Here is a 15,633-nt window from a genome sequence, read left to right as displayed (position 1 = left end):
TTGACCTGTTCACCCTGCCAAGTGATTTCTTACCGTAGTAACTTAGTGGCTTGCTGCTTGCAAACAACCAAATACTAACAAGGCTGAGACTAGCCTCAAGTTGACTGACTCAATAAAGTATCATTCTAGTCTTCTCTTCCTGCGGAGTCCATTTTCTAATTTGATCTACCTTGAAAGGCTGACAGGGACCCCACCAAGTCATGTTCTTGGCTAAAATACTGTGCTGAAGCTGTTTGCCACTGCCTCCTTTACCCAAGGATCACCTGGTGATCCCCCATCCCAGGACTAACCAGACCCAAGTCCAGGCAAGGCTGGCCAGGAGTCGCCGCCTTCTTTCTTTCTTTCATCAGTCGCCCTAACCCTGGCAGACAAACACTCCTTTGCTGACTGCCAATCTCCCCTTAGAGATTTCCTCCTTCCCCTGTTTCTAGGAGGACTAGTAACCCTTTGAAATGTAAAGAGATTACATTGCAGCGATTTCTGTTAAATAAAAAAGTAATGGCGGTTATGTACAAAGCAAAAACAACCCTCTACATATTACAGAAAAAAATGCAATAAAGTTGCTTTTTTGTTTTAACAGATATTTAAAACCATAGAGTTGGAAGTGGTGATAGAGATCATCTAGTCCACCCCCCTCCCCCAGAGTGGGCTCCACTAGAGCATCTCTGTCAGATGACCATCTAGCCTGTTTGAAGTCCTCCAGTGAAGAACTCAGCACATCCTGCGCCTGCCTGCCCATCATCAGGAACCTTATAGTTATATCCTTATAGTCACAAGCCCTTGGTTCTGGTCTTCCTTCCTCATACAACCACCTCAGTCTTCTCTACTTCAGGCAAAACATGCCCAGATCCTTTAACTGTTCCTCAGAGGGCTTGCTTTCCAGCCCTTCGCCATCTTGGTAGCCTTCCTCTGAACTTGTCCCATTCTGTCACTGGAGATTTGAACATGGGATCCAGATCTGGGCCCAGTAAAAAGATACCTGCACAAAAATCCAGAGTACATGGGAGCCTGAAGTTCCATAAGCAGGAAGTCTGCTGGATTGATCCATTAGGTCTCAACACCCATGGCCATTTTGTCTCCCAGCAAGTTCAGAATCTCTCATTGGACATCATAGATAGAAGCTGACTTGTAAATTTGGGTGCACTTGAGCCACTCCCTCGCAGCCCAGCTCACCTCGCAGGGTTGTTGTTGTGGGGAAAAGAGGAGGAGGGAGTATTGGGTATGTTCGCCACCTTGAGTTATTTATAAAAATAATACAGGTGGGATAAAAAATTTTTAAAAAATTAAAAAATTAAAAAACAAGGAAAATCTTGAATTATAATCATTAAAGGGTTAGCAACACTGAACTATCCACTGACATACTTCCACATGACTCAGACATACCCTTTATCATCATCTTCTCCATCTATTTCAAACACATTTTAAAAACCTGGATCTGTTGAGGTAACGTCTTTGACTTGCCAGGGTTGCCCTGCCCTGGATAGAGCTGGTGCACAAGGAGCAGGTGGCAGCCATGGCTAGGGGGTCTTGACACAGATTCACCTTGTGCAACAAATTCCTGTGTTATACCACTGTGTGTGTGTGTGTGTGTGTGTGTATCTACATATCTATACCTATACCTATGCCTATATCTATATCATATATATCTATATCCATATCCATATCTGGTATGTTATACCAGTTCTTTTCTGGGTGCAATTCAAGGTGCTGGCTATCACCTTTAAAGCCCTGAATGGCACAAAGCCAGGTTATTTGCAGGACCACCTCTCCCTGAGGGTATCTGCTCATTCTACCATGTCCGATAGGATGGATGTGCTCCAGGTCCCTTCCTTTAAATGTTGCCATCTAGGACCTGGGAAGCAGTCCCTGCCCTTTGGAACACCCTTCCCACGGAGATGTGGGAGCCCCCCCCCCCCACACCTTTTAGCCTTCTGGAAGGCCTTAAAAACCTGGCTTCTCCCACAAGTATGTGGCTGGTGCTCAGGAAAGTTGTCTTTTGGATGCGAGGGTTGTGATGTTTGGTGGGGTGCTAGGAGTTTTTATTTTACACTTTTAATTGTTTTAGTATTGTTTGTAAGTCATCCAGGGCTATGATACCTATGTATGTATTGCAAATAAATAAATAGAAATTATGCAACCTGGGCATCCTCCAGATGCATGAATTTTGACTCTCAGAAATTCCCCAGCCAGTTATACACATTGGTGGAAATATTGGAGGTTAAGAAAACTTGGTTTATGCTGTGGACAACAGATTGGATGGCCTTCTGAGAAGTCTGTTCTCTGCCCTACCTTTGTGTTAATAAATGAGACACAGTCGAAAAGCGGAACCCTACCCTTCCTCTGCCCTTCTTCTTCAACTGTCATTTCACAGCTGTTTATAGCACACTGCCTATTTCATGGGGAAACCAGGAGTTTCACTGACTAAATAAGGCAAAGCTAACAAACAGATGTTTGGAAAACAGAAATTTCAAACAGTGGGAGAAGAAAATAATTAATTTTAAAGATTTTTTTTCCTTTCTTAATCAGAAAAGAATGCAGGATATATATTGCAATGGGCAGGGCTGCAACTAGGGGGGGCAACTGGGGCATGTGCCCCAGGCGCCACGCTGGTGGGGCGCCAAAATGGGCACGGAATCCATGTTTGCCCCGGGTGACACAGACCCTAGTTGCGGCCCTGGCAGTGGGTCTAAATGTGACAGGTTTAATAACGTGTCTGGTTTAAAATCTGTTGGTCTTTCCAGATAATGGGCTAGATCCAGAATTTGTCAAAGCTGTGCCACTAAAATGAGTGAGATTTGTTAGATACTGTCCTGTCGATTTCAAGGGGACAAATCTATTTCAAGGTCTATCCTAAGCATGGTCAAGTCTGATCCCAATCCCATGACTTTAGAAAACAAAAAGTAGAGGATTAAGCTGCTCAGCAGTACTGAAGCATTTCTAAATTTTGCCCACATTCGTTGTAGATTGGGAAAGTTTACATTTCCCCTCACATATTTCTAGTACATATGCAGGGTGGTGCCTAAACTTATGAATGTTGAATGAATGAATGAATGAATGGAATGAGTGCCCCTATACAACAATATGTATATCATACCAGAGTGATGCACTGTACCTATCAACTTCTTCACAACGCCCATAAAACTCTCAGGAATTAGTGAGGAGACCTTGCAGAGCAAAAGACTGACTCTCTTGTTCAAATTAAACCAAGAACTGGTTTTGAAAAGACATGCTTGCTTTATTCACTTGATTTGTGTACTGAATTTTAACCCATCACAAGCAAACAAGTTTTGGTCTTTCTGCTCCCATGTCAGATTTGGTTGTCTTCCTTACACTTCAGGCCCACAAGCAACCTGGGTGGCTTTGTGCCACTGACCTGCTTGCAACAAACATTCAGCAGGTATTGTTCACACAGGGTTTCATTCATACACGCTGAAAAGAAATGTCTCCCAAATGTCTCCCAAAAGCCTGTATTAATCCTAACTTGGCCTGAAATACATTCCAGCTGTAATCACTCATCAAGATGTGCATGTAACCTAAAGAATGCAAAATGTAAGGACTGAAACTGGAGGAAGAACAACTCAGAAGAAGGTCACCACCCAGTCTCTAGAGTGCAGGCACAGAACAATGGCTGCAAGTTGAAAGTAGATACGGTTGAATGGCCTATCCCAACGTCAGGATTCTTCACACACACCCTGTCCGCCGTTTCCCTTCCCATGTAGACCGGAGCTACCGGGGGCAGGGGGGGCAGACTGGGGGACTTATCCAGTATGAAAGACTGTTAGTGCACATAGAATATCATGTTTAATGGCTTCCTGAGACTCAGTAAAACTTATTTCAACTTATACCAAAACATGGAAGCAACCCTGGTCTGCTTGAAGATGTTCCTCAGCCGACAATGTGACTGAAAATTTAATTGCTCTTGGAGTGAGATGGGCGGTGATGAAATTCAAAATATCAATAAATCAGCCATTTCTTCATTAAGCACAGTTTTATTCTGCTACAAGTATTAGTGAGAGGATTAGTTAATGTTTGCAAGCATTTTGGCTCAAATGACATTTGTTCTACAGTATAATTCACTGATGGCAGTTTCCATTTGGAGTACAAATGAAAAGATAATTAAAATTATTTTCATCAATTGTTCTCTGCTGGACTTCCCTAAGTCTGCTGGACTTCCCTAATGCTTAGGCTTCAAAGTGTCAAGCTCTCATAGCAAGCAGCAGCATTTCCAAGTAATGGCAGTCAGCACAGTAATAATCCCACCCCCAAAAAAATACCAAGAGGACAGAATTTGAAACTACAGAGTTTTCTAAATGGATGATATATCTTCTGCCTGAAAGAGTCACAGATGCACTCTTCAGAATAGTTCCTTTGCTTTTATAGTTCAGTTTTTTGGTACCTTGGACAGAGACATGTGTATTTTTTATGTCTGTCACTGCGCCTAGAGACAGCCTCGTGTGACGCAGAGTGGTAGGCGGCAGGATTGCAGCCGAAACTCTCCCCGCGACCCGAGTTCCATCCCGGCGGAGGCTGGATTCTCTCTCGGGTAGCCGGCTCAGGTCGACTCAGCCCCCCATCCTTCCCAGGTCGGCGAAATGAGCACCCAGCTTGCTTGCTGGGGAAGGTGGCGACTGGGGAAGGCGATGGCCAACCACCCCGCTCTGTAGTCTGCCAAGAAAACGTCGCGGAAGCGGCGTCCCCCCAGAGGGTCAGACATGGCTCGGTGCTTGCACGGGGGACCTTTCGCCTTTCACCACTATGTCTATAATGATTGTACACAATCTACTTCATAGAAGCTCTTCACTTTGTGGAAGTGAAACAACAATTGTTGCTGATACTTATACTGGAGAGATTTAAGCACTTTTTTCCCCTCGGCTTATACATTTGCAGAGGGAATGATGCTGGAAAGACAAGTTAATACAAAAAACAGAGTCAAGATTTAAAGTGTTACCAGCTGTTCTAACCTAACCAAGAAGATGAAACCAAACAGAAAGGTATCTACGGCCCTGTACTTAGATTCAAGGAATCCGAGGGAGAAATATGGGGTTGAGGGGGGCATGGCAGCAGCACGGATTAAAATGATATAGATATCTTAAGCCAACACAAGCAAGCAGTGTAATTTGTCAGTTAAAAAATCAATGGCATGCAGTCTTAGGCTTTATGAACCATCATATTGTACAGGTTATGAGAATTAATAATTTTCTCTATTCTGTATCATCAGAACCCACTGCTTTCACTGAAATAACAAAAGCAGCATCATACCAAGCTTTGCCTATGTTCAACCCAAAGAAACAAAGATCAAGGAAGGTTTAATAGCAGCCACTAATTACCTGAAGGGTTACTTAAGAGAGGAACAGCTGCTTGGGAGGTGGGGTACTCTCTTTCATTAGCCTTAACCAGGGATGACAGGTTTGGTTTCGGTGAATCGTAATTGTTGTTGCTGTTGCTACTGCTGTTTTAGCGTTGTGGCACCACAACAACATCCAACAGAAATTTATTTGAGAAAATTAGGACAAGGTAGTCAACGTATAATGCTTTCAAGAGTTTCAAGTTGTATGGGGTTTGCTATATTTAAAAAACTTAATTTGAGCTTTGGAGGAAGAACTAAAGAAGACTGGTGGGCCAGCTTTCTGATGATTTGGGGCTCACAAAGGGTCTCTCTCTCTCTCTCTCTCTCCCTGGAGTCCAGACTGACTCAAAAGCAGAAAAAATAATTGTAAATACAAACAGGTTAATTAATGCAAATTGTATTTGCCTAATATTGCAGATATGTTTATTATACTGGGGTGCAAAACAGGTATCAGAACTGGAGATAATGAGCATTGCTAAATGTATTAGGAAAAATGTGGGTGACTTTATCTGGACAACACAAGTTAAATGCATAATTTAAGTGTCTAGGCAATGTTGTGCTTTTATTCAATTCAAAAACATTGAACTGATCTGCATTTTTAAAAGCAAACTTCTAATATAAATATGTTCCCCTTGAAGTTCTAATGCTTCACTATGAACACATATTCATCTGTAAATTGGATATCTCAGTATTAATGTAGAAATGAGCTGCAATGTCAAAAAGCCAGCAACGTTTATTAACTCCTTGCTTAATATATTATTTATAGATGTTATTCATAATTGAGGTTTTATTAAATTAAAAACACAAAGGTTTATTGTAGTATTTTTGTTGTCTGATGATTTTTCAGAATGCTAGCTTTTGGTAGTAAGGTCTATGTCTATGGACATCATTGGCAGACTTGATTCTCCCTCAGACTTGGGCTATGCACCCTCCATTTTCTCCCCCAGATAGGTGGGAGATCCACAAGAGCAGATTTGGGAAATGTGCAAAGAGTCAACTTCCTGACATATGCAGAAGTCAACTTGTGTGGTATTGTGTGCAACCCATGTGGCTGATTGTGTGGGATACTGTTGTGTACTTCCCCTTTTATCTACCTTGTAAAGATGATGCAATTTTGGCGAACAACGGAGCCCACTATCTGCACTGCTGCATGTCTGACTGGATTCTCAGTCAACAATTGCTGGGACTGCGTAGGTAGCATATATTTATTCTCTGCTGATACGTAATATGATGGGGCCAATTGCCTCCGTAAAGCTGAAAGGATAATTTCTACTGCTGAAGAAGATGCTCAGATAATTTATTAAGATAATTGCACAATAGATTTTGTTATAAAATTATGACATAAAATAGTAACTTCTTGGAGGTTATCCAGTCACCAAACAGCAAAAGTAGATATTAAATCCACTCTTTCTTTCAGTGACCAAATGATTTATGTGAACTTACTGTTAGAAGACAGTGGCAGCCAAGGCTGAAGCCCTAATAAGTAGAAAATATAGTTGAACGAAAAGTAATCCCCTGCTTTTTCTCAGGACTGAAAGAAGAAAGGTGCCCTTCTTTACTGCACAATTTAAGAAGTGCAGGCTGATTTTAATTAAATGAAATAAAAAGTAGAAGCTTAAAAAAAACTTTGAAAAAATAATAAATCAAAGAGATTTTTTGTGTGTGAGAACTTTAGAACTTTTCATATATATCCATGATTTTCATCTGCATAATTATACAAATTATAACATTCTGACTTTTTTGGGTCAGATGAAGATATCAGATGAAACAGAGCCTAGAAAATGAAATCAAAGGACATCAATGATATGCAGCCATGTATTTGGGGGTGGCAACGACTGACAGGAAGCTCTGGCGTGGCATGAGCTGGTCCATGAAGTCACAAAGAGTCGGAAGCAGCTGAACAAATAAACAACAAAAATTTTACCAGTAACTACTAAATCCCTGTATTTATTTATTGCTAAACAAGTCCTACTGAACTTAGTGCGACAAAGTGTACACCAGAGTCCCTCTGGTGGGAGGAGATGGGTGGTGACGATAAATAAATAAATGAAATAAATACATTTTCTATTGGATACACTTTTTAGCCAGTTTTAAGCCAGACCAAGTGTGAAAGAAATCCTATAAAAGTGTTCTTTCTGAAATAGCTTGTATTTTCTATATTATTTTATGCAATATAGACCTTTATGAACTTCCTTTTAATTTTGCATAGCCATTGCGATCTACAATGTAGCAAATCTCTTTATTCCTACCACCCTTCTCAATGAATTACTGTGCAAGCGACAAGGTCTACATATAGAAGAGAGCAATACAACCAATTTCAGTAAATTCTTTTTACTGAAGAATTTAGTAAGAAGAATTTTTTAGTAAAAAATTCTCCAGCCAACGAGAAAGCATACCTATTGATAATAAAGTTATTAAACCAAAGTAAAGGACTAATGATAAAGATATATGATAAATACTTTATCCAAATCTTATTATTTGTCACTGCTTACATTCAGCGGGTCCCACCTCCGATCTGAGGTCGCGGTCAGAGAGGAGGAGGGCGGGCAGCGAGGGGGACCCAGCAGGCAGCCGCGCGTGGAAGGACGCCCTCCGGACCCGGCTCGGGGAGACACAGCCCGTCGCGCCGGCGGGGTCGCCGCCGATCTCCCGCCGGGGGGAGGCGGCGCGGCCGCCGGCTTGCGCGCACGAGGCTGTCCCCGGGGCCCGAACCGCCGCGGGTACGGAACGGACGAGCTCCCCTCGCTCCCGCCGAGGAGGTGGGAAACGGGGCTCGCGGGCGGGGAGGGACGGACGCCGTCCGGGTCCGGACTTGGGGGAACGGAGGCGCGCCGGCCTGCAAACCCCAGCCGCGCCGGAGGCGGCGCTCTCCCCGAAGGACTCGGACGCCAGCCCCACCGCGCGTGCGCGCGCGCGGCGGGGAGGCGCCCGGCCCCTGGGAGCGAGCGGATCGCGGAACAACCCGGGGCGGCACGTGCTTTCGAAGGGTCAATGATCCTGCAATTCACCATTGGGGTTTGTGTCTTATGTCTTAGCATGTGATGGGAACCCACCCAGTCAACGTGTAGCAACAGGCAAACTGCAAACAGGCAGAGATCTGAGCATAGTCCTCTCCTAACAGCACCATCTGTATCAACATTTTGACTTTCATTTCTACTTCTACCTTTAAAAATTAACCCCCTTCAGAAGAGTATTTCTACAGTTACTCCAACAATCTTTTGAAGGTGTTGCACTATATTCCATCATTCATAGTGAACACGGCAATGGATATCTGAAAGTAATCAAATTGGGCAGTGTGTTATGTCTGGCTATTGGACCTGTCAATCAAAGCAGGGTAATGGGGCCCCTTCCTCCCAAATCAGAAAAATGTTTGGTGGTAACAGCCCCAAAAATAGGTTCTTTAGAAGTATCCTGGGTTAATGGGATTACACTTTAATCTTGAAGGAAGAAATAAAAGTAAGGAAAGGGCCCCCAAAACAGAGTGGTTATGCAACGGAAGGCTGAAACGAACCAGATATTTAGCTTGCTCCAGGTTTTGAATATGAAATTCTGCAGATAATTGTCATAGCAAAATGGAAAGTCATTTTCCACCCCCACAAATCTGCCATGTTGATCAGCCAATATAAGTCATGGTTTTAGCTGGGGTTTAACATATAAGACAACTCCATTAATTTGTACTGTTCCCAGTTTTTCTTCTAACCCCCAAACAATTAAAAATATAAAATCATTGGGAGAAATTATCCCAAGGTTTGGATCGAGCTGCTTCCAATATTATTATGATGGACTATAATAATAACAACTATAACCGGTGTGCATGATGGCCAGCAGCTCTCTCTGTCTCTCCTCTTTTTCACTGATTCCAGGTGGCACCACCTGGTTGTCTAGGAACTGTATGCAGGCTCCATGGTGGAATCAAGGAGAGCTGATCGATTGAGATTTAGAAATGTGGAAGCACAAGCTTCTCTTCCTGTGGCCCATTCCTGTCTCACTGATGGGAAGAAAGAAGGGTTGTGATGGATCAGAGCAAGGGACATAGCAACTCCATCCATGTTCTTCCGGAAGTTCAGAAGAGGACCTTCCTGTAACTGGTTTTCTGTTTTCTAAATTGAGGCTCAACCAAGCTCTCTGGCCTGGAGTGGCTTTTATCAGCTTCAACTCAGATGCCAACTGCACCCTTACCTGGATGAGGATGGATTCGTCTTCCAAGCACAGTACGGAGGCTTTCCACTGAACAACTGGTAAAAACTTCTGCCTGTTTATCACAGAGCTGCAGGATGCTTTAATGGTAAGGTTTTTCCGACTTGAGGCCAGGTTCCTTGCCTTCTCCCACATGTATCTCAGACTTGGAAGTCAGGTGGGCTGGGGGATTCCAAGGACTGGCTTTTGTGGACTAACCTCAGGAGAGGCACCCCCAGCATCTTTTGCTCGTGACCTTCAGGAATAGGTGAAATCTTTTTAAAGTTTTTCCAGGCCTTTTAAGACCCATCTATCTAATTAATTCTGTTTTATCCACACCCTTTATGGTTGATTGATGCATCATAATAATGTCCTAATCACTGTAAGCCACCTAAAGAACACGCCTTCTGAACAATGTAGGTGAATTCATGTCAACTGAATACAGCTTCTTAAATACAAGTGCACGTGTGGCAGATCCTGGTCCAAGATTCTGTCCTCTTATGAGCTGTTTATTGGGAGGCCCATTCAGAATTATCAACCCCATTGCAACACCATCAGTGGCCACCTAGGCTACTAGCCAGCAACTCTTCTTAAAAACAACCACCACCATCGAAACAGTTGCCCCTTATCTTGCTTTATGGGACTTACCTTCAAAATAGCACCTCATGAATTTCTGACCAGAGATGGCAAATGGGATCCCCCCCACAAACTGGTACATTATCTAAAACAGAAATGCAGCTGAATTTTAGATGGAACAGGGGCAGTTTTCAGCTTTTGTGCCCAGTGTTGGTCAGTGCCCAAGCTAATATTGCAACCAAAAAGGGGAAGGGGGGGAGCTTTTTTTAGGGTTTTTTAATCCTTTATTGTTTTTATAAATAACTCAAGGCAGTGAACATACTTAGTATTCCTTTCTCCTCCTATTTTTCCCACAACAGCAACCCTGTGAGGTGGGTTGGGTTGAGAGAGAAAGACTGGCCCAAAGTCACCCAGCCAGCTTTCCTAACTAAGGCGGGACTTCAGCGCTTAGCCTCCTGGTTTCTAGCCTGGTACCTTAACCACTAGACCAAGGGTTTTTGCAGAAAACCTTTGGATGTATAGACTCCACCTCTCCATTATTTACATTGTCTACATTGCAATTTTATGTGAGTGCCCCTATGTTAATTCAAAGAGGTGTGCCTGACTGGTACAGATTCCAATTGCTGCTATGTTCTCCATTTCATCCCAGTCTTCTCCAGCATGTCTTCCTGCTATGGCCAGTGGCTGCTTTTTTGATAGATGGAAGGATTATCTTAACCTCTCCAAGGTTGTGATGGGGATCGTTGAGGACCGGAATAAGCCCCAAGGTTTCCATCCCCAGCGGGACCCCCTTGGGAGTGGTGCACCACCAGTTCCTCACGAGGACCACTCGGAAGCCCTTGTGCATCAGGCTAATGGAAGCAGGAGCAGCAGTGGAGCCAACAGCCGCAAGAAGGGCGCCTGCGGTGGACGCCTCCAGCCCACTCAGCCATCCGGCCAAGGGATCTGCAACTTCTGCAGATTTAACGGAGAGTCCAAGAAGTTCTATTCTTCTCACCAATTGCAAAGAGCTGATGGGGTGGTCACCTGCCCCATCTTGCGCAAGTACACATGTCCGATCTGTGGAGCCACTGCTGACAAGGCCCACACGCGGACACATTGCCCCCTCAATCGAGGGGAACAGTTCATATACCGCAAGTGTGGACGCAACTCAGCCGGACGCATGGTGAAGAGATAAAATGCCCCCAAGGGGAGCCCCCAATCCATATAATGGAAAAGCTGAAGGAAAAAGAAGTTATGCCTGGATGGCGAGAACGCAACGCACTGCCTAACATTTGGAAAGAAAGAAGTCCAAAGCAGTGAAGTTTGGTTCCCCAATTTTCAGTTCTTCAAAATTTTAGTTACAAAAGAGGTGCCTTTGTATTACTTTATTTCCAAACATTAAAAAAAAACTTCAGAAGTACTCTTTTGTTTGTTCATGATTGTCCTGAATCATCCAAAAGAAGTCAACATTTGCCTTAAATTAACCCATGAGGAAATGAAAATATGCTGGTTTCTTTTGTTTTAGTTAATGTTCATTACTGAACACATTAGACAAGTTGAAATATTTTGAAATATATTTATATTTGTGTTTGCAATATGTAAGTTTATTATGATTATGTTTTTAAATAATAGGTTGACTGTTTACACTTAATAAAAAATGTTTTTCATTATTGCATAAAATCACTGCTTCCTCCCTTTGCTTTTAATCACTGGGTTGAATTTTCCTCAGTTGGCTCTCTGCAGAAGCCAACTCTCTGCAACACTTAAATCTTTTTCTTCTTCCTTTCAGACCTTGGCGCATACCCGCATGTAGCTTCACAACTTTCCCACCCTTTTTTAGGCTTGCGTTTTTCCAAGCTTTCCAAGGGAGGGAACCCTCCCCACCGACCCCTCGCGCCGGCCTCAGACCATCCCCAGACGATTCGAGTGCCCTCTCCTTCCTCCCCTCCCCTTGAAGGTGCATTCGGTTTGCTGGCCCTTCGGAGGGACGAGGCGGGGCCGGTCTACTGAACTCCAGGAGCTCTGGGCCGGTCTATCAGACTCAGGGAGGGCCGGGACTGGACCGGACTACCCAGGGGGACTGACAAAAAGAAAACGGGGACGGGGCATTGGCCTGCGACAGGCTCCTGTCTACCTCTCTGATAATCCTTGCGCCCCTCCTTCCATGCCAGCAACAACGGGGGTGTCGAAGAGCACGCCGGTCTACACGGAGGGCCCAAACTGTTGTAGAAATGAAGACTAGGACACTCGGGTCTTCATCCAGGAAAAGAGTTTAATGTGCGCACAGGTTCAGACAAGCTCAAGCTTCAAATTCTGAACCCCAAAGGTTCGGGGTCCTACTTCTTTTATACACCCCCCCCACTGGGTGATTGCTTAGCATAGAATAAGTGACAACCTCAAGATATATGGTATATGTTTAAAAACAGGTCTGGTGGGAGTCTGGTGGTCTTCCTGTTCCTTATCTTTGTTCATTTAGCTGCTACATAATATATGTGCATCCTGCTTCTTATCTGCCTGTCCAGCTGCTCCCCAATATACTATACTTGCAACATATAGTTTCCTGATGAGAGAACTTCGTTTCTCGCTTGTTTCCTTGACCCTTATTCTACCTCAAAATGAAACAACCCTAACACAGAAAAATTGGGAAGGGGCACGGGAAAGGGACAAGATGCTTGTGACAGAGTCCACGCTACCTTTGCTGCCTCTCCTTCCTCACGCTGCGCGCCATGGAGGACCGGGAACGGCAGCTGGGACCAGCTCGGGAAACGCCAGAGCGCGCACTTCCCTCTGTCCTCCGCCGGAACACCAGAAGGCGCGGGCGGTCCCGATCTACTTGGTACCCTCCGAGACCGCAGCGGAGGTCACAGGTCCGACGCCCCTATGGCGCGCGGGGATGGGGTGCTCTGGCGGGCGTCCATAGGCGGGGATGATCGCCGCCCCCCCACCCCCCGAGTCGGAAGAAGGCGGAGGAGGGCCCCGTTCTCCTGAGCCTCCGGAGGCCGTGACGGCCCCGGGTGGCCCGGGAGGGGGACGGGTCCGGGGGTCCGCAAGCGGGCGGCGGGGAGGGGGAGGAGCCAGCATTCGCCATTTCCCCATTGGGCGCGTACCTCCGCGGTCCCGGTCTACCTTTCCCGGCCCCCGAGGAAAGGGGGGTGGCTCAGGGGGCTTGAGGAGTGGGCGGTCGGCACCGGGCCTTCTTCAGGCCGGTCTCCCTTGGGATGCCTCCCAGAGGCGAAGGCGGGCGCAGGATGTCACCCGTACGTTCGAAGACGGGGATCCGTCCCGTCCCGACCGGCCTCCCAACGACACTGTTATACAGACGGCTCGGGGGCCGTGCCGGACTCCCTGGAGTTGGCGAAGCGGGACAGGGACGGTCTTCCCGGCCATGGGGAGAAGGGGAGGAGGAAGAGGAGGGGGAGGCCCCGCCCGTCCTCCAGGGGATCCGAGGACCACACCGCTCCACCGGAGCAGCCCCGTGGTGAAGCGAGATCGAGCTAGGGCTGGGCTTCTATGGCAACGGAAGGGGGGGAGGCTACGCTCATAATCCGGGGGAGCTAGGGTGATTGTTGCCCACCGGAGAAGCCCCGTGCTGGGCCAGCCGACAGGACGGGCACGGGCTTTGGGGAAGAAGCCCGAGGTGAGCCGGCTCTCCCGCCGAGCCACAAGAGGAGTGGAAGACGGGTCCGGCAAGGGGGCACCGGCGGACAGGAATCACCCCAGCCCCACTGGATTATGAGCGGACCCTCCTCCCCTACACCTCCTCCTCCCCTTCCCCCCAATTCCAGAGAAGCCCAGACCCGGCCGATCAAGCTTCGCCAAAAGTAAGCCGGGCCCTTCCCGTGGATCGCCCCAGCTCTGAGGGCTGGGCCGGTCGGGGCTGGGCACGGGCCGCGGCTGGTGGGGTCGGGGTGTTGTAATACTGGCTCTGCTGTAAATAGGTTTTTTAGTCTCTCGAACGCCATTTGGCAGTCAGCTGTCCAGTTTAGTAGCGCCCCCGGGTTTCTCGATTTGCGAGTGTCCCCCAAGCCCTTGGTCCTTAGGAGGTTAGTTAGGGGCAATACAATCTCCGCCAGCCCCGGGATGAATCCCCTATAGAAATTCGTGAATCCGAGGAAACTTTGAAGTTGTCTCCTCGTGCGTGGGCGCTCCCACACCAGTATAGCTTGGACCTTTCTTGGGTCCATTTCTATTCCTTTTGCCGAAATCCTATACCCCAGATAGTCAATTTGTTGTTTATGAAACTCGCACTTGGAGAGCTTGGCAAACAGCTCTGCCTTGCGAAGTTTCCTGAGCACTTCCTTTAACAACCTTTTGTGCTCACGTTCCGTTTCTGTGTATAGTAAGACATCATCGAGGTAAACCAGCACCCCCTTAAAAAGGTGGTCGCGCAGGACCTCGTTGATTAATTGCATAAATACACCCGGTGCCCCTGCCAGTCCAAAAGGTAGCACCTTGTATTGAAATGACCCCAATGGGCAGTTGAAGGCCGTTTTCCACTCATCCCCCTCCCTTATCCTTATGCGGTAATAGGCTTCCCTTAGGTCTAGTTTAGAGAATACCTTACCCTTTGCCGGGTGGGACAATATGTCCTTTATTAGGGGCATTGGGCTTTTATTGGATACAGATGTGGCGTTGAGGCCCCGGTAATCTGTACAGAGCCACAGTGACCCGTCCTTTTTCTCGCGAAAGAGGACTAGCGCTCCTACTGGAGAGTTTGCAGCTCGATAAAACCCCTCGCCAAGTTCTTATCTATGAATTCCCTTAATGCTGCCAGATCCCTCTGGGTCATTGCATATATTTTGGGTTTGGGGAGGGGTACCCCCGGGACCAGTTCGATGCTGCAGTCTGTTTTCCTGGGGGGGGGGGAGTCTGTCCTCCTCCTTCTCGCAGAAGACGTCTGTGAAGTCCGCGTAGTTGGCTGGCAGGCCGTCTGGCAATGCCGTCCCTCTGTGCTCCGAGGTCGTCGTCGCCCTTCCCATTGCTGCCCGGGGGACCCTGTCCCCTGTCCCCTGTGGGTGCTTGGTAGCGTCCGTCAGCAAACTTGATCTCTCTGGTTTTCCAGTTGATGACTGGGTTATGCTGCACGAGCCATGGGATCCCTAGTATAAGTAGGGGTTGCCCCACCGGTGCCATGATGAAAGCCAATTTTTCCTCGTGGCTGCCGAGCCGTAGCGTGGTTTCACCGGTGTATTGGGTGACCGGGCCCCCTCCCGCTGCTGATTCATCAAGCTGTGTAAACACCAAATGGTGCTGAAGTGGATAGCAGCGGAGGTTAAGTGTGGCTACCAGGTCTGGGTGCATTAAGCACTTGGAGCAGCCTGAGTCAATCAGCGCCCAGACCTTTTTTGACTTTTCCCCATGGGTGAGGGTAACACGGACATAGAGGGTGGGGCATTCTTCACTCACCCCTCCGTTGGTGCGCCTGCTGCCTTTTTCCACCTGTCCTCTGGTGCCCCTTAGGCCAGGTGGCTGGCGTTTCCCGTCGGCTCGTCGGAGTTGCTTTCCTCCTCCTCTGAGCTGTAGGGGAACTGTCTGGCTCTGTTCTCCCCTGT

General features: G+C 46.8%; 1 protein-coding gene across 1 annotated transcript; it reads left to right on the top strand.

The window, feature by feature from the left end:
- The first annotated feature begins 10,832 nt into the window (after window positions 1-10,832).
- On the top strand, window positions 10,833-11,276 carry LOC134506280 (nanos homolog 2-like). The gene has a single exon (XM_063316427.1). It carries the CDS (start codon window positions 10,833-10,835, stop codon window positions 11,274-11,276), a length of 444 nt encoding a protein of 147 aa, XP_063172497.1.
- The last annotated feature ends 4,357 nt before the right edge of the window (window positions 11,277-15,633 follow it).

Source organism: Candoia aspera, chromosome 16 (assembly GCF_035149785.1).
Source record: "Candoia aspera isolate rCanAsp1 chromosome 16, rCanAsp1.hap2, whole genome shotgun sequence".
In the NCBI taxonomy this organism is placed as follows: Eukaryota; Metazoa; Chordata; class Lepidosauria; order Squamata; family Boidae; genus Candoia; species Candoia aspera.
The sequence above is the reverse complement of the archived record's forward strand: the minus strand, read 5'-3'. Positions and strand labels throughout refer to the sequence as shown.